The sequence below is a fragment of the Aptenodytes patagonicus genome, chromosome 15 (assembly GCF_965638725.1).
Source record: "Aptenodytes patagonicus chromosome 15, bAptPat1.pri.cur, whole genome shotgun sequence".
NCBI lineage: Eukaryota > Metazoa > Chordata > Aves > Sphenisciformes > Spheniscidae > Aptenodytes > Aptenodytes patagonicus.
Window position 1 is genome coordinate 7,687,639 of NC_134963.1, and position 17,420 is coordinate 7,705,058.

Consider the following 17,420-nt stretch of genomic DNA (forward strand, 5'->3'; position numbering starts at 1 on the left):
GCGGCGGCGGCGGCGGCGGCGGCAGCGGAGGAGGACGGCGGCGGCGGCGCGGGGGGCTGCGAGCGGCGCCCGGCCGCTCCTCGCGAGATTTCCAGGTGTGTTCTCGCGAGACTTGGGGACTGGGGGGGGGTCAAATGGCAGGGTGAAGCCTGCCCTCTTCCTGGCAAGGCCTGGACTAGGCCTAGGGGGGCCGGGGCACGGAGCGGGGGGCCCGGCAGGGACGAAGTCCCTGCCGGGCCCCCCGCTCCGTGCCCCGGCGTCCCCAAGGGTAACTTCAGGGCCGAGAGGAGGGATGGGACACTGCGGATGGAAAGGGGTGGGGGGAACGACGACACACAGTGCTGCCTGGGCAGGCCTGCACCAGAGCCACAGGCCGCGTTACCATGGCAACGCAGCCAAGCTGGCGGGACCAGGCCCCATCCCCTTAGGCCGAAGCATCCCCCCCCCCCCCCCCCCTTAAAATTAAAACCCCCTTTCTTCCTTTCCCCTCACACCCACCACGCTGGTATCTTGCAGCTCTGGGCCGTGCCAGGCGTTGGTATGGTTCCTGCTTAAGTAAAAGAAACTAAAGGGCAGCCCAGCCCTGGAAATAAGGACTTTGCTTCATGGCTTAGAGCTGTCCGTGAAGGATAAAGGATACCCCTGGTTAATCAAGATAACGCCGGCATCCTATAGCCCCTCTACCACATCTTTGAAACCCTCTCAGCATCGTCTGGGTCATAGAAAAATAACTATAGCAAGGCTCGCTCCAGGGACATCTGGATCAATAGACAAGCAACAAGAATGTTGCAAAAATATAGTCGCTTTGCAAAGTCTTTGCTACGATTAGTAATCGGGAGTGTGGGTGTTAGTGATTAGTCAAATTGTGTGGTACCTGAACATTTGAAGGGTATAAGGACCCTGCGTAAAACCACATTCAGGTGCCCCAATTTGGCTGGGAGACTTCATGTGTGCAAATAACTATTTACCCTTGTAGTTCTATACTTTGCGTCCTAGCCTCTCTCCTCAGTCGACACGGGCCAGTTGCGAATTTTCCACAGCATGTACCTGAGGAGCATTGCCCGCGCCCCTTACCTGCTCTGTGCCGGGATCCGGCAGCACCCGCAGGGGTTAATCCGGCGGAGGCGATCTGGATGGTGCCATTACAAAGCCGTGATCTTTGACGCGAGTGGAGTGCTCCTCCCGTCCCCTTGCAAGACAGCCGCGGGTGTGTATTCTCATTTCTCATTTGCTCCTGTTGTTTCTATGCATGGAGGGAAAATAAATTTCAGGTGTCCCTGTCAGCCGCCTCTGGTTCTGGTAAGATATTCAAGAACTTGCGATGACGACAATGGTACCCTGTTGTGCCATCAGAAGTACTAGAACTGACAGCAACCGGCAACTGCGTGGACAGCTCCAGATCAGGGCCTGAACCCATCTGGTAATGAAACTGTCCTGTAATGACACCGGCTGATACCACCCAACGTTGGTACAGTCCTTCAGGACAGCTTAAGAACTCTTGTGTTTTCACCCCAAGGGTACCGCACCGAAAATAGAGGTGAGGTGCTTCAGTTGGGGGAATGCTCAAACTTCTCTCTGTGTCTGGGTAAATTACCCCAGTCCAGCACGTCGGTTCTCATGAGTGCTGGTCGATGTATCAGACTTCAGAGGGATTTCAAGCTAATTTCCCTGTTCTAATGATGCCATATGTGCTCTCTCCTGGCTTTCTTACTTTTCTCTATGTAGACTGGGAGGCCCAGAATTGTATTCCAGCCGGCACCATCCAGCAAGCTATACGCTCTGGAGGGGAAAATAGTCCCTCTCTGAAGTACACAAGAGGAGAGCTGACGACTGTGGAGTTTTTGCAGGAATTGGGACAGCAGTGCTTTGAGATTGTAAGCCAACTCCCCCCTCCTCCCTTTTTGCTTCCTGTCTGCAGGGAAACGGGATCCTGCGATGTGGTGGTTCAGTGAGGAAAGAGGAGCTTTTAAAAGAAATCCTTTGATGGAAGGGTCTGGATTTACCATCTAGGAAGCATTGCTGTCTGATCAGGGCAGACTTATCACCGCCATCATCATTCTGGTACCCAGGCAGGATGGTCAGCTGAATTTGCCTTCACTTCCACCAGCTTCTTCCTGCATATTTCATAACTTTTTTTATTTCGAGACACCTCTAGGATCAGCCAAGATGAGAAGTCAGAGAGTCAGAGATCAGCTAAAAGGCTTTTGTTGCTAGTTCGCACATGGGCACACTCAATGGATGGAGGCCATGGTCTCCAGCAAGGGTTCTTAAGATCAGTAGAAGCCCCTCTGCCACAGCTCCAGGAGCACAGTGCAAGAATCCTCTCTTGAATAAAGTCTTTGTGAAACAGCTCAGTCTAAGATGCAGATTCCTTTCCTGCCTGCTGAATGGTAAAGCAATATTTATCTCTAACCTGCCTTGACTCCATGGCAGGCACAGTCCTAGTGCATTTCTCTTTCCCCAGGTCAGCCCTTTATCTCTGCTGCTGCTTCTGTAGAACTAGTAATGTGAGAACGCTTGTTTATTTGGTCTGAGCAATTTAGCTGGGAGATTCACTGACTGCCTTCTGCTGCCAAAGGAAGTAGGACAGCAAGATAAGATGATCAGGCAACCTACCTCTTATTTTCCTCCCTGCTTAAAAACCATTTATGGCTAATTATCATTCCTGGGGGGGGGGGTGGGGTGTTTCTCTGGTTTCTTAGGCAAATGTCTGTGTTCCAGTGGACTCTTTTCTCTCGGACTTAATCAGAAATGAGATGATAAAACAGCTCCCCATAATGGCAGAAGCAGTACAGTGTATCCGTGCAGAAGGTCTTAAGACGGCTCTTCTAAGCAACAGCTTCTGTCTGCTGAATGGAGGGAGCTTTCTGCCCCTAGACCGAAAGCACTTTGATGTGGTAAGCCTGGATGGATTCCAAAATGCGTTTCTGTAGCTAGGTCTATAGAAAGCTGCAACTGAAATTCTTTACATGCAGGTACCAAATGAACGGCAACCAGCAGCACGTATTAGTAGACATAAATGTAACAGTCTGTGAAAATGTGCCCGGGCATAATCCGTTGTAGTGACTGGGCCTTGAAGAGGGTCTGAGTGAGTGGCAGGCACTTGTGCAATTCATTGCAAAATGCCCACGCAACCACAAGTATACGTGTAACAGGGGTAACAGGCATAGCTAGCGATGTTGATAAAGGACTTAGAAGCTGGAACACTAGAAACAAATGTTACTACCCAGTGCCCCTGCTTGCTTTATATTTAGTCCTTACTCTTTTAAAGCTTGTTTAATCCCAAAGAATTGAATAGCATCCCCCATATCAGAAAAATCCCACTACCCCAACATGCCGATCTGTCTGAGCTGATGAGCAGGCAGAGACCCCTCTCCCAGCACGCTTCGCTTTTGCAAAGATGAAGCAGAAGATTAGCCGTGAACCTCGAGGTTGGTTCGAGTGGCTTCACTTTAACAGGCAGCTGGGAGGACTCGCCTCAGCATGACAGAAAATTTGCTTTTTTGTGTGCCCCAACTCACATCTTTGAATTTCAGGAGTTTATTCATGACTTAAGTTTGTTTTATAGCCTTGATTGAGACAACAAAATATCCAAAGAAGAGTCGTAGTGATACATTTAAAGCCTGGGACTGTTTAAAGTCCTTTTGTCAACATTATGTCACTATCGACTTGGTTTTCTGTGCATTATACTAGTGACACCAGTGCCTATGAAGTTCTCTTAGTGGAGTGATGCTCTGTTGTGACGCTCTGTAGTACCTTTCATCCCAGACTGTTTCAAAGCACTCTAATAACCATGGCCTATCCGGTGTCATCACTCATGCAGCGTGGCTCTTCTGTAACAGCAGGCAACAGCACTGCACAGTAATTAGTAAAAAAAAAAAAAATTGAATGTGGATTTCCATTAGGATTGGCTTTTATGTCTATCTAATAGATTAATTTCTATTCCTAGAGTGTCTATCAGTGCAGGGGTGAAATATTGCATTGAGCAATTGGTTCAGCACAGTCTGGGACATCCGATGAGTCTCCCACATCGTGACATCTCGTTGGATATCTTCCATCCAAGGACTGGCTGAGCCAGTTTAGCTTATTTGAGCTGACAGAGCCACAGCCAAGCAATTGGCACCCACGCAGTCACTTGAATCGCGTCCTATCCAGCTCTGTCAGCCCTCCATTCCTCGTGTCCTTTATTTCACATGTTACTTAGACTGTCAGTCTCTTTTTCCACCCTCCCATCCTCCATTTCCAACACTGCACAGATGTTTGTGGTCACAGTAGGCTCATGCATAATCCATTTGTTGTTGCCATAGATGGTTGAATCTTATCGGGAAGGAATGCGCAAGCCAGATCCTTGTATCTACAAGTTGTGCTTGGAGCGCTTGGGCGTTCAGCCCCAGGAAACCATCTTCCTCGACAACAGCACCCAGAACCTAAAAGCAGCAGCCCAGCTTGGCATTAAAACGGTGAAGGTACAAAGCAATGCAACCAGGGCAGGCTTTGGGTATGGTTTCTAAGTCCAGAAGCTGTGTTTGACTTGGATGGCTCAGGTTTTTCAATGGCTGTGGCAGACTCGTGTTGCCAAGCCTTTTGTTTCAGCCTGTCCTTATTCCTACAGGGTATGGTGGGGTTGAAGGGGAGGATGACTGGCAAAGTCTCCACTGGCCTGTTTCATTCACAGCTCTAAACCCTACAGGCAGTGTAACCTCGGAGAAGTCACTTCTCCTTTATGGACCTCAGTTCCCCGTTAGAGAAACAGCCCTAACTGTATGGTTGAGACAACCACATCCATCTGATGTGAGAAAATAAGACATATTTAATAAATTTCTAGAAGCTCTGAGGCTTCATGGATCTGTCAGCTGGGGACTGACTGGTTAAATCCCAGGCTTTGAAGATAGCGAGCACAGGGGTTTTACTTTGGTGAGGGGGAAGGACAAGCATGGGACTGGTGGGAAGAGTGAACTCTGCTCCCGTGGGCTGCGCACAGGGAATTCCAGCTCTTAGCCCAGCCGAAGCTCACAGTGCCTATGCCACAGTAACAGGTACGTCTCCGGGACAGAGACCAAGGCGGGAGGCTCAGCGAGTATTGGTAATGGCACTCTGTGCTGGCAGGGACTGGCCAGTGAATTCCTGTGTGTCTTAGTGGATCGGTGCTGTTGGACTCACAGATAAATGCATCACAAGTGTGCAGAGCTCTTTCTTTCCCAGGCAATTTTATCTTCTAACTGTCACCCACTGTTTCTCCTTCCCTCCTTTCAGGTCGATGATCCAGAAGTAGCACTCAAAGAGCTGGAAACCCATCTGGGTTTTCCTTTGCAAGGGTTTGTTCCATATACTCATTCAGTGAGACCAAGCATGGAAATCCCAAAAGATCATCTGCAAAAGTACCTTGAAAATGTTCTCAGTGACCAGGCAACAGGTATCGCAGTGCTTTTTGCTCTTCAGCCTGAAAACTCGCATATTCTGGAGCCATTGGCTCTTTTCATCATATGACAGATGGATTGAAAAATAGTATTAATGAAAGGCTCCTAATCTCCAAGTAAACGTTGCAGCCATTCAGGTTTCAGTGATCCGTCACTGTTTCCCAGAAATGGGAAACAACATTTTAGGACTTCCTCATTTGGGAGGGGTTGAGCACAAGTTGCCAAAGAGGTGCCAGGAATATTCCTGGCCCGTGAGCCATCTGTGAGCAATTGCCATGCTCCGCAGGGATTTGGGACACAGGAGCAAAGCGTAGGTTCCTGATTGCTGCAAATGAGATCTCAGACCCAGGCACAGGAAGGGGAAGTAAAACCTGGAGAAGTGGCGAGAAATAATCCCAGCTCATGCTTCTGTCTGCTGACCTTCTGCTCTCAACTCTTCAGGCCCACTGGTGTTACGGCAGTTTGGCCACGGGCAGTCTACCCGGACCTATTACGTCAAATTTGGAGATCGCTTGCTAGTGCTGAAGAAGGAGCCTTCTGACAGCCTGCATCCCTCAGGCCCTGCTGTCAGAAGGGAACACAGGTGAGAAGGAGCTGCGCTCCTCATGCCAGCTGACCAGGGAAGACTCTTGTAGGAGATCCCAGACAACCCCATCCTAGGGACAGTGCTGTATTCCAGCCTTGGCTTGGCTGTTCCACATCACACACACAGTTCACACACCTGCCTCCCACATTGTCCTCCCCTGCACTTTGCACAGCTCCGTATGCCAGTGTGGGATCTATCCGTGTGCTACTGCTAGCGTGAGCCGTCCTGGATTGAGATACAAGGCTGTGCTACCGCCTTGCAGCTGGTGGTGAGCGTGCAGTTAGGACCCTGCGCCTGTGAAAAGCACCCTCCCCACGCCTGCACTGCCAATCTTTCCAACCCACGGAGCACACCACAGCTCTCCCAGCACATGTCAGGAGACGCAGGATCTCACTGTTGGGTCTGGCACCTTGGGTGGGAGAGAGATTGCAGCACAGCACTGCAACTGAGCAGTGAGGAGGCGAGCGAAGGGCTAGCCCCATGCTGGAGGGGTCATGCTGCAAACCAGTTCGCTGTGCCAGCGATCTCTGCCTCAGCAGCAGAGCAGCAGGACGCTTGTGGGGCAGCAGTTGTGATCTCCCCTTGGTTTTTCAGTGTCTCAGGGCTCTGGGCCATACAAAGATTTTGGTGTGCTTCTTTCCCCTACCCCCAGCCATGCTGTTTTAGTGTGTTTAAAACCGAGCACAGGGCTCTTTTTTGTATTGTGCATCTGCCTAGCAACAATACAGTTCTAGTATCGATTCCCTAATGCCTTTCTGTGCTGACATGGCTCTCTCACTCGCCCTGGCAGGGTACTGAAGGCACTCTCTGAGGCTGGTGTTCCTGTTCCCACTGTACTTGCTCTCTGCGAGGACAGAAGGTAATCTTGTCCCTCAGCTTTCACTCTGTGCTTGACAACTTCAGCCAGATTCCCCCAAAGACGAGGAGAGGAGAGAAGGAGCCAGACCTCACAAAGTGCACTGGTCTAATTAGTGTTTGCCCAGTCTCGAGCTAGAGGAGCCTCTAGAAGTTCAAAGGACAGCAACACTTTTATTTGGCTTGTTTTAGGTGTGTCCTTATTTTAGCAATTAATCAAAATGCTGTCTTCCTTCGAAAAGCTGCTATAGAACAATGTTGTAGGGCTTCCTGTTGACTCAGTATTCTCAGGTTTCCAATAAGGAGGTGATTTTTCTAACTGCCAGTCCTCAGCCTTGCCCCAAGGTCTTCAGCCGCGATAGCAGCAAGTCTGCAACCAGGAAACCCTGTCTAGCCTGCAGTCAGCACAGCTACGCTCAGATCTCTGCTGGCTGCAGTAATAAAGTCTCTGCACTGCAGTTAAATGTGTGTCCACCGTTCGTGATGTTTGCGTGCAGTCTGACAGCCCAGCTCCAGAGCTCACTGCAGGGGAGGCAGGGAGGTGGTTGGTGCTGTAGCCTGGCCCCAAGCTCAGCTTCCTGGGGCTGGAGGGAACAGGGCTGGTCATGCCACAGCTGTGTGCTACAGGCTGGCAGCCTGAGTTGGGCTTGAGCCCGGGCCACAGCTGGGCGTGAGTGCTCAAGTGCTGTTGAGGCCGCTCTTCACCTCGCCATGCAGGTGAGGCCTGGGGGCACGTTCAAGGTGCAGGTGAGTTTTGAGGGGTGGTAGGTAGCAGGATTAACCTCAGACCCGCCGGTTCCACCTTGCTTCCCCAGCACCTTTGGCACACCTTTCTACCTGATGGAGCACTGTGCTGGCCGTGTCTACAGCGACGTCTCCCTGCCTGCGCTCCAGCCTAGCCAGCGGAGGGCTATTTATGCTGCCATGAGTCAAGTCCTCTCCAAGATCCACAGCATAGACCTCAGAGCAGCCAAACTGGAGGACCTCGGGGAGCACGGTGAGAGAAGGCTATGTGTCCTCTATCACTGTTTTCTTCTCCTGTGTATCAGCGTTTCAAGGGATAGGCTTGGGTATAGGAGTTGGGCCAAACTTGGGGGCAGTTGGGAAAGCGAAGATGAGCAGCAGGGTGTCTGAATCCCCCGGTGTGGTGGGAGGGTGCTTTAGATCCTCCAGGTCTGTGTTTCCTGTTAGTAGTCCCCAGAGCTTCCTTCCATGAGCAAGAGCTGCACCGTGGGTGCAGGAGTAACCTGTGTGCTGCCACCTCTGACCAAACTTCCTCAGCTCCTCCAGTCTCTCTGCAGGGCTATCTCAGCTTCTTGGAGTTGGTGGGGAAGTTACATTTTTGTCCAGGGTCTGATTATTTCCACCAGAATATCAAATCCAGTGCCCAGTTAAGAATGTATGAGACCCCTGGAAATCACAATTAAACTCTTGGAGCTTATCGCAGGATGCTGGACTGAGATCTGCTTGGCTGTTTGACTTTTTCTTCATGCATCTTTTATGCATCTCTTTTGAAGCCTCTTTGTGCCTGTCCCTTTCCCTGAGAGCCTTCGTTCCCTTTTTACAGGTAATTACATTCAGCAGCAAGTTAAGACCTGGACAAAGCAGTATCGAGCTATGGAAACTCACGTTATCCCAGCCATGGAGAGACTCATTGAGTGGCTGCCTCTGCATTTTCCTGAATCTCAGAAGACGACAGTTGTGCATGGTGATTTCAGGTACTGCTTGGCTGACAGCACTGCCCTGGAGCACATCCCAGGTGGTAGAGAGGGAGAAAGAGTGTAAAGCAATATGCAAACTCCAAAGAGGTGCTGAGTGGGGCTGGTGCAGCAGCTTCAGAGCAGTCTGAAAGCTGGGTTCTGGGTCATGTTCAGCATACCCCAGGAAATGAGACCTAGAGGGCCACAAGCACTTCGCATCTGTCATGAGAAACATATCCCAGGAGCTCTGACTGGTGCTTTCCTGCACCCAGAGCTCTCATATTTTCCCCAGTGTTTATCTGCCTACTGATCTGTGGCAGTTTTAAAGCAGTGCCCGTTTGAGAGCAGGGAAACTGGGGCAGGAACTGAAAGCCTGGACTCTTGATGTCCGATTCCAATCTTGCTGCCTCAATCGGTGTTTCAGTTTCTTCACCCAACCACTGCAAACACTGGTCTAACACTGGGGGATCATCAATTGTTTCTGCAATACTCAGAAGTCAGTCCTGGAGCATGTTGCTAATGATATTTGGTGCTTAAAGAGTTTGGGTGGCTGGTGAGATGCTGCAGGATGTATGGCAAAACCTGCCAGTGTTACAGGTGAAGTCATGCAGGAGCGTGGTGGCTGGGGACAGAGGTGAGGCATGCTGAGATCTACATCTGTGTTGTCAGACCCTGACTGCCAGGGATGTGAGGCTGTAGCGTAGGCGTGTGCCAATTCTGGGCCAAGGCTCCTTCCCGCAAGGTTTAGCGCACACAGTTCCTGTGTGACTGGAAGCTGGTGAGCTCTCTGCACCCTGGCAGGATGGCTGCCCTCTCTGTTTCCTCCTCAGTAGGCTGCTGCCCTCTCCTGGGGCTCAAACTGTTGAAGGCTGTACTATGCATAATCTACAGCACATGACAATGCAGGGCCTGGAGTTATTGTGTGCCTTTGAAATGACCAGAAGATCCCCCTGGACAGTGACTTCCCTGCTTCACTTTTTGGCCAGCCTGTCCTGTAACAGCTGTTAATGATCTGAGGCCCCGAATAACTTGGTTTCATTCTTCAAATGTTCAGTTCATCGTTAACCAGGGAGTTCACTACTGAGTAATCTCCGTCCCCCCCGATTTATGCTTGCAGAAATTAATCTTTCGCTTGTGCAGCCTCCCAAAGGATTCAGCAATTTTTGTAGAGAGTGAAGAGCACTGAGAAGCACCTACTGCTGCTGAGCACTGGGATATTTTCCCCCTGTTGAGACTTTTCTGATCTCTTTTTCCCTCTGATACAGGATGGACAACCTGGTCTTTCATCCAGACAGGCCAGAAGTCCTTGCTGTCCTTGGCTGGAAGCTTTCAACTCTAGGAGATCCCATCTCTGATTTGGCGAATAACTGTATGGCCTACTTCCTGCCACCTCACTTTAATGCATTGAGAGGTACAGAGAGGGGCAAAGTCACATTTGACACACGGAGAGAGGAACCAGAGTTCAGAAACAGATTAGCTCCTGCCCAGAGAGCTCAGCTGACAGTTGGGCTCATTGCGGTTGGAAAGGGCTGTGGGTCTCGTACCATATTCACTGCTCTGCCCTTTCTCCCCTCCCTGAAGAACCCTGCGTGCCTCCAGGGCGGACACATCGTTATGCATGTGCAGTAATCACTGTGCCATGGTCACCCTATCCCCAGTTTGTCTTGTATCTGCCACCCATTTGGCAGATACTCTGCCATGTGCTCTCTATCCTGGTTGGTACTGTCACCCTGTTCATGCACACGGACCTTTGTTAGCAGTCATGTCTGGGATGGCCCCAGAGAGGAGGACCCTGTTTCACAGCTTGCAAAACTGTGTTTAAAAATTAGTTTGGATTATTTTCCCTCTCACTTCAGCTGTAAAGCTGGGGAACTCTTTTGGGTGGGAAAGCTGTGAACCAGGCCAGCCCAGAAGGGGTTTGTCCACAAAGTTATACACTTGTTAAAAAGAACAGTATAGGGGTAACCAGGGAGGAAAATCATTGTTTAGGAGGAAGATCCATCAGTCACAGCTTCCACAATCTCACCCCAATGAAGAAAACTGCCCCATATGCATTTCACCTACGTGGGTTGGTGCCAAACCCCCATTGTTACGTACGGAAACAGCATGGCAGCAGTGCGGGTGTTGGATGGGTGCAGGTGTCTCTGCTGCTCCACAGCTGCATGGCTCTGCCACAAGCCTCATGGCATCCCTAGAAAGCTCTGAGCTCCTCACTGTCTGCTGCTTCACTGTTGCCTCTTCACGTCTTCCAGGCTTGAGGAAGTGTGATTTGGGGCACCTGGGAGTCCCCACGGCAGAGGAGTATTCCCAGATGTACTGTGGCCACATGGGAGTGGAGCACCCCAAGAACTGGAATTTCTACATGGCCTTTGCCTTTTTCCGACTGGCTGCAATGCTGCAGGGACACTACAAACGCTCTCTGGCAGGTGAGGAACCCAGCCACGCTGGCCCTGTTCTGCACAGGTCTCCAGCCAGAGCACAGACACACGAGCGCCGGTGTGGGGAGAGCTCTCACACTGAACCGGGGGAGGTCAGACTGGCAGCACGTGCTGCGGGGTTCAGGCACTTCTGGCTGTGAATCCTGAGAGCTCTGAAATTCCAGGTGCTACAGCAAAGCGTGGCATGTCTGGCAGTCTTGTGCTTTCAGCATAGAGCTCCTGTGGGAAATAAGGGATCAAAATGAGAGATCTTGTTTCACTCTGGAGATGAGTGACCTGGGAGTAATCGTGCAGCGAGTTATTGCTGCATGTAGACAAGAGGGATGCGAATAGAGTGTCCTGTAAAGCACAGAGCTCCCTCTCTGCTTCAGCAGAGGGTATGAGGCTGCTACAACCTCTCAGGCAGGCTCTGTTGTGTAGTCAGGTTGTGTCCTGCAAACAGAAAAAAAGGCCAAAGGGGAGCACACACAGGGCATTTCCCCAAAAAAGCGGCTGCTTTTTGCTGGATGCAAGGTCTGGTCTGTTCCTGTTTGCTCTTTGTGCTGACCGGAGGTCGCTCTGTGATGACTTTCTTTCATGGGAGAACTGAGCAGAGGCCACAGTTCAGAGCTCAGAGCCATGTCCTACAGGTGGAGCTCTCAGACCTTCAAACTAAATACCACCTTCAAAGAGAGACTCGCAGGGAGGAGGTGTGAACTCTCAGTGCTGTTTATCTGCATACATCAGGTCTGGCCTGGGAGTCTTTATCAGAGAAAAACAAGATGTTATTTTCATATTCCTTCGAGTTCGTATTCCTTCTCGAGTCCTGCTGGGCTGGCCCAGACAAGGGCACATGGTGTTGTTTGGGATGTGACTACGTAACATGGGCTCTTTCAAACAAAGATGTCCTCTTCTTCTCTTGTCCTCAGGGAGGCCAGCCCCAGGTGAAAGTAGCCCGGAGGATGCAGAGTTTGTGGCTGACCTGGCTTGGGAGTTTGCCATAAAAGAAGGATTCCGTGTGTTTGACAGCCTCCCCACCACAAAGTCTCTCGCACGACGTTACAGCACCTGGTCCAGGCGAGGGCCAATCCTCAGCAGGAGCTATGGTACCTGGCCATGTCCTGGGGCAGCTCCTGTACCCAAAGTACCCCTGGTCACTCCCCCCACCAGCCTGTTGGGGATGGCCCAGGGTTTTTGCTGCAAGCTGGAAAGGATCATGGATGTCCAGTGGAGTTTTCTGATTTCCCAGCCCAGATGGACTCCACGTCCTCTTCTAGAACTGAAGGTGAGACATCTTCCTCCCTAAAGTAGCTTTGCTTTGCTGCACCTGCACCAGGGTGGGGGATTGTGGCATGCCTCTGAGTATCCTTGCTTTCCTGATCACATCAGACACTTGGCACTTGTAGAGTCCAACGGCTTGGAGAAAGGGGGTTGGATTCCCATTGCTGGCTACGTTCACGTAACAGAGTTCATATTCTGGGAAACAGCAATTTCGGAAGCTGGCATTCCCTTCCAAGATGAGCAGATTAATGCCAGCCTAGCTGTAACTGCTGGTGTTGCTCCACCAAGGTCCTGCCACCAATGCTGGTGGAGTCCCCAGAGCTTGGCTGGGCTTGGGCTTTTCAACACCTGCCAGTCCAGCGCTTGCTCATTCCCTTTCCCTGGCAGGGCTCTGGAGCCTCGCTGCTGCCTTTGTGTGAGAAAGGCTAAGTTAATTCTCTTTGTAAGAGTCCCTCCCGGTGCTTCCTTGGGAGGTCTCTCAGGTAGAGCAGGGAGCTGCTTGCACCTCCACAGCTTCATTTCCTCCTTTGTGTTCTCTTATCCTGCTGTCCCTGGCAGGGACTGTCCCTGCAGACGTCCCCGTCAGCAGTCGCCTGCCCAGTGATAAGCCGAGTGTGATCAGCAGTGCAGGCTCTGAGATGCCACTTGAAGTTTGGCCCTGCCACCGTCCTGGGCTCTCCTGCACAGAGCGGGTGCTGCTGCAGCCCTGAACCCTCAAAATGGAGGGACATTGGTCATTCCTGGTATGGTGGTGAGGAAGCAGAAACCAGCTACCAAAGTGACTTGCCCATGCTCATGTGGCGGATCAGTGGCAGAGATGGGAGTAGCATCAGGTCTTGAACTGTAGAGTTTTAATTACACATCTCTTCCTTCTGCCAGTGCAAGGCAGGTCAGGTCAATACGCAGGTATCAGGACACCTGGGTCCCCTGCCCGGGCTCTGCAAACTGTCTGGTTTCTCTGTGCTTCCACTTCCCAGTGCTGCTGGTGGCCACCGTGTGGCTCAGTGTGCCTGTGGCTCTGGGCTGGCTGGTGTTGCACACAAACAGATTTGCCGGGAGTGGTGTCATAAGTAATCATTCACAGAGTGTGTCATGAAAGCAAACATCCCTATCTTTGGGTTGCTACCGAGATTATATTCTTAATGTATTCTAGTAACATTATCAAATTCTAGTGGGTTACTTAACCGCCTTTTAGCTGCCAAAAAAAAAAAAAAAAATCCCATCTGTTGTTCAGCCCTTCAGAAGCATTTCCTTGTGCTCTGGCAGAAACCAGCAAACCCCAGCATTTCAGGGTGCTTAGCAGCTGATCCCCTGAGAAGGTGGAAAAGGAGGGGAAGCAGCAGCTCTGGGGAATTTGGAAGTGCTGAGATGAGCAGATCTCCTAGCCCTTCTTTCAAACACTCATCTTCAGAGCTGGGAAAGAGTCGCTAAGTCTCCAAACATCAGGACTGCCACGCTCTCTCTACTCCATGCCTTGGGCTTGTGGTAGAGACACTGCTCCTTGTCTGGGGGACCAGAGAGCCCCCTCATCCCTGCCATCTCCCTTGTCCATCCCGCAGGACTCTTGCTGCCCACGGCAGAAAGATAATGCAGTGGAGTGTTAAACAGCCAAGTTAGTCCTGGCCTGGGACTGTTGCAGCGCTCATAAGCTGGGCAAGGGCCAAGGGAAAGGGCAAGCCTGCCTCATGCCAGCTGGCACTGCAGGGGTGGAGGTTCATCCCAGTGAGCTTGGCAGCGAGATGCCCTTGGCTGAGGTGCTTTTGGCTCAACAGGGCAGTGTCTCGGCTGATCCTGCCACATCCCGCATGGGGAGCCAGTGGACTTTGCACACTGGTCCTGAAGGCTGCCTGTCCCCTCAGTTCTCCGGGGAGATCCTCTCCAAGGTTGCAGAGCAAAGCTCAGTTTCTCTCAGAGCGAGCGTAAGTGTGTCTGGCCAAAGCACTGGGCACACAGCTGCACTCCCAGCGTTGTGCCTGGGAGGGAGCCAGGACTGGCTATTGGAAGGGACCAGCACCCCTGGGGGATGTAGGAGGATATAATGTGTCTCATCCTCTTCCATCAGGCAGAGAGTGCCAGGACCAAAGCAGTGGCTCTGACGATGACTGTATGGGCCATGGATCAGGACAGCCAGGTGAGCAGACACATGTGCCTAACACTTGACCCTTCTCTGGCCCAAATAAAGCAACACAGGGACACCTCCCTCCTGGGGCCTCCTCCACACCAGGAACGAGGCATTGCAGTCTGGGGCCTGTGAGCACGAGGGGTGATCTGTCCTGTCTATTGTGGGATCCCAGGTGAGGACATTTGCCCAGCACTGTGTTCCCCAGGGCATTTGGAAGGGGCCGGGGTATTTGCTGCCATGCTTCCCTGGTCCTACAGCTCCTTACTTGCCCTGCGTGGGCTTTGATCTCACTCTCACACAGGTCTCTGGAGCAGAGCATCTCAGCAGTGCAGACCCCAGCCTGGTGCTTCACTCAGACCTGAGCTCCACGTCTGGCCGAGGATCCCGCATGGTTCACAGGACAGAGCTCTCCAAACCAGAGCTGAGCCACTAGCTGCAGCACTGGGGAGCTTCGGACGTGAGACTAAATCAGCCACTCTGGCATGGGAGAGGTCATGCTAACAGCAGCCTGGGAGCTTCTGAATTTCAGTGGTGTTTGCTGTTATCTCGTATCTGGGCTCCATGCCTTTATTGCCAGGCTCAATAGGTATGGGGCAAATCCATCCCCGGATCACAAGGCTGCAGGCAGTCAATACCAGCCTTGCAGGGGGGAGAGCTGGTCAGGAACGACCAGGTGGGGGTGCAAGACTTGGTTTTGGGAATAAAGAGGATGGAGCAGGGTGTCTCTCCTCCTTCAGCAGAACACCTCCAGCTACCTGCAGACTCTAGAAGGACTCCAGTCAGTAGTGGGGGGAACTGAATCAGGTCCTTGAGGACTCCTGGCTTCAGGGGAGACTCCGGAGCTGAGGCAGTGCCTGGCCCTGGAGCTGGGAGGAACTGGGAGGACTCCATGGTCCATGACTGCAGTGGATCTCTCTGGGTTTCTTTGGGGATCAGGGAGGATGTGGACTGGATCAATGGGGGCTTTCGGTGCTCCACAGAGACCAGCAGCAAGGAGAGAACTGTGGGAACAATTGTGGTAATTCCTGGGTTCTTTATGCATAGTCTAGTATTAATTCAATATTAAAGTGATGGGCACACTTCTTTGAATTCTTCTCCAGCTTCTCCAAGCACAGGCGCAGCCTCGCAGCCCACTTTCACAAGGCCACATCCATCTGCCCAGGGTCACCACCACATCCCTGCTCTCAGGGGCACAAGGGGTGCTGCGGAGGAGCCCTGGGGCAGCCCTCCTGGCTGCTCAACACCAGGACCATAGGGCTGTAGGGAAGCCTTGTAACCTGAGCTTTGGTTTCTCCCAGGTTCCAGGGTGAAATTCTACCTCAACCTCAGGCACTTGGCTCTGCTGTGGAAGGGGGAGGGACCCTGTGTCTGAGCCTGTATCTGCCCAGTCCAGACAGTTGGGATGATTTCCTAGCAGGCACCTGGCCTTTGCACCTCCCACCATCTCATCTTTCAGGCAGGCTCAATCCCAGCCAGCTATTGTAGGGCTGAGAGTTTGAAGCTGAGAGCTGGGTCTTCCATGAAGGTGTTTCCTCCATTGCATGTGATTTTAGTGCTGCTGGGTTTGTCTGCTAAGCCCCAGGGAAGGGAAGGGTCCCGCTCAAGAGGAGCAAAAGCATTAACACAGGGCTAATGCTCAGTGTCATCGGTTGTCCATCCGGATATCAGCAGAAGACACACACAGGACAGCATATGGGAGCTTAGCCCTGAGGAAGGCTTGGCTGGAGCTCAGCTCTGAGATGTGTCCTGCAGATACGCAGCCTGACCCGGTCCCTCTGGGAGGTGCACAGTGCACACAGGCATCTCTCTATGGGTAAAACAGGTCTTTCTGGCACCTCCCAGAAGTGGTTTAATGCATGCAGGTCTGCAATAGGAGGGAGAACATGTTGGAACAATTGGTCCTCATGAGTGCCACGTCCTAAAGGGCTGCCCAGGACCCGCTGTCTGGGGCACAAAGGGGAATCAGTCACCCTTCAGGGGATATGGGTGGCCAAGGACGAGAGAGGCTGAAGTCCAGCGCAAGAGGATTTCTTTTCAGCTGATCTAGGAGACACGCAGCCTAATCTGAGTCCTGCTGGATAACCTTGGGCAGTTGTTTTGCCTCTCTGGGCTTCGTGATTCCTCCCTCCAAAACAGGGCTGATATTCCCCTCCTGAGTGAAATGCCTGGAGACCTGCAGATGCAGGAACTACCACTGTGCTACCACCACCACTTTCAGCAACCTGGGTCTTCCAGGACAGTGGGTTAAACTATTTTTTAATTGACATATTCTACAATTTTTCTGGCCCCTTTAATAAACCAGAGCCATCCACCACCAGTTACCCTTCACAGACCCCTCACTAAGGGAGCCAAAGAGGTGCTGTCAGATACAGGGTGATCACCACAGGTTTATTTTGGAGGTTAAAAACTCCTTATATTTTTGGTTTGTGGCTTCCTTAGCAATGGCGATGATATCTTGAGAACATCTCTGTTCCCTGCATTTGAATCTGCAGTTAGGCACGCTGAAGATGCACAAGACGTCTTAAGCAAACAAGCAGAAAAGGCCTTTAGCCATTGTTGGGAGCAATTTGACAAAGCCTCTCATTTGCAGGCACCGAGCAATGTTGCTGTTGTGAGAGTACTTTGCCGGCTTTGTTCCACTTCCCCTATACACAGCAGTTTCTTTTTTAGATTCCTGTGCATGTGCTAATGGCGGCATGTCCAGGTAACCAGGGGTCCCTAACCATTTACCTCATCACACCACCTTCCCCGCAAAACTAACCAGCGCAACAGGGATGTTTCTGGTTTTCCTCTGCCTTTCTCCTTCTTCTTGCCTGTGCAAAGTTCCCTGGGCATGGACAGGGACAGAGACAGGGACAGTCGGTGCCAATGCCGGGCACCAATGAAGCATCCCCGGCGCGCCAAACCAAGCCGTGCCAATGTGATTTGAACTGAGCTGGGCTGAAACAACCCGAGTGGGGCTGAACTGAGCTGTGCCCAGCTGAGCCATGCCAAGCTGATCCGAACGGAACCTAGCTGAGCTGAGCCAAACTGCACTGCCCA

At 51.8% G+C, this 17,420-nt stretch overlaps 1 protein-coding gene across 6 annotated transcripts; it reads left to right on the forward strand.

Moving 5' to 3' along the window:
• The first annotated feature begins 33 nt into the window (after positions 1-33).
• On the forward strand, positions 34-15,460 carry ACAD10 (acyl-CoA dehydrogenase family member 10). Of its 6 annotated transcripts, XM_076352780.1 has the most exons (16): positions 37-95; positions 997-1,207; positions 1,726-1,874; positions 2,703-2,897; positions 4,308-4,466; positions 5,254-5,413; positions 5,859-6,000; positions 6,794-6,862; positions 7,674-7,855; positions 8,426-8,576; positions 9,824-9,969; positions 10,811-10,984; positions 11,905-12,260; positions 14,319-14,387; positions 14,481-14,550; positions 14,680-14,761. In XM_076352780.1, the coding sequence occupies exons 2-15, from the start codon at positions 1,042-1,044 to the stop codon at positions 14,508-14,510; spliced, it is 2,148 nt and encodes a 715-aa protein (XP_076208895.1). In that variant the 5' UTR covers positions 37-95; positions 997-1,041; the 3' UTR covers positions 14,511-14,550; positions 14,680-14,761. The 6 variants fall into 6 exon arrangements, with proteins under 6 accessions (XP_076208893.1, XP_076208895.1, XP_076208892.1 ...); XM_076352778.1 differs by lacking the exon at positions 14,481-14,550 and having other exon boundaries at positions 34-95; positions 977-1,207; positions 14,680-15,460; XM_076352777.1 differs by lacking the exon at positions 14,481-14,550 and having other exon boundaries at positions 14,680-15,460.
• The last annotated feature ends 1,960 nt before the right edge of the window (positions 15,461-17,420 follow it).

Excerpts from the sequence above, each read along its gene's own strand:
- ACAD10 (XM_076352778.1), top strand. The coding sequence starts at position 1,042 with ATGTACCTGAGGAGCATTGCCCGCGCCCCTTACCTGCTCTGTGCCGGG. Across the intron at positions 6,863-7,673 it reads GCTCTCTGCGAGGACAGAAG|CACCTTTGGCACACCTTTCT; the intron begins GTAATCTTGTCC and ends TTGCTTCCCCAG. Across the intron at positions 12,261-14,318 it reads GTCCTCTTCTAGAACTGAAG|GCAGAGAGTGCCAGGACCAA; the intron begins GTGAGACATCTT and ends CTCTTCCATCAG.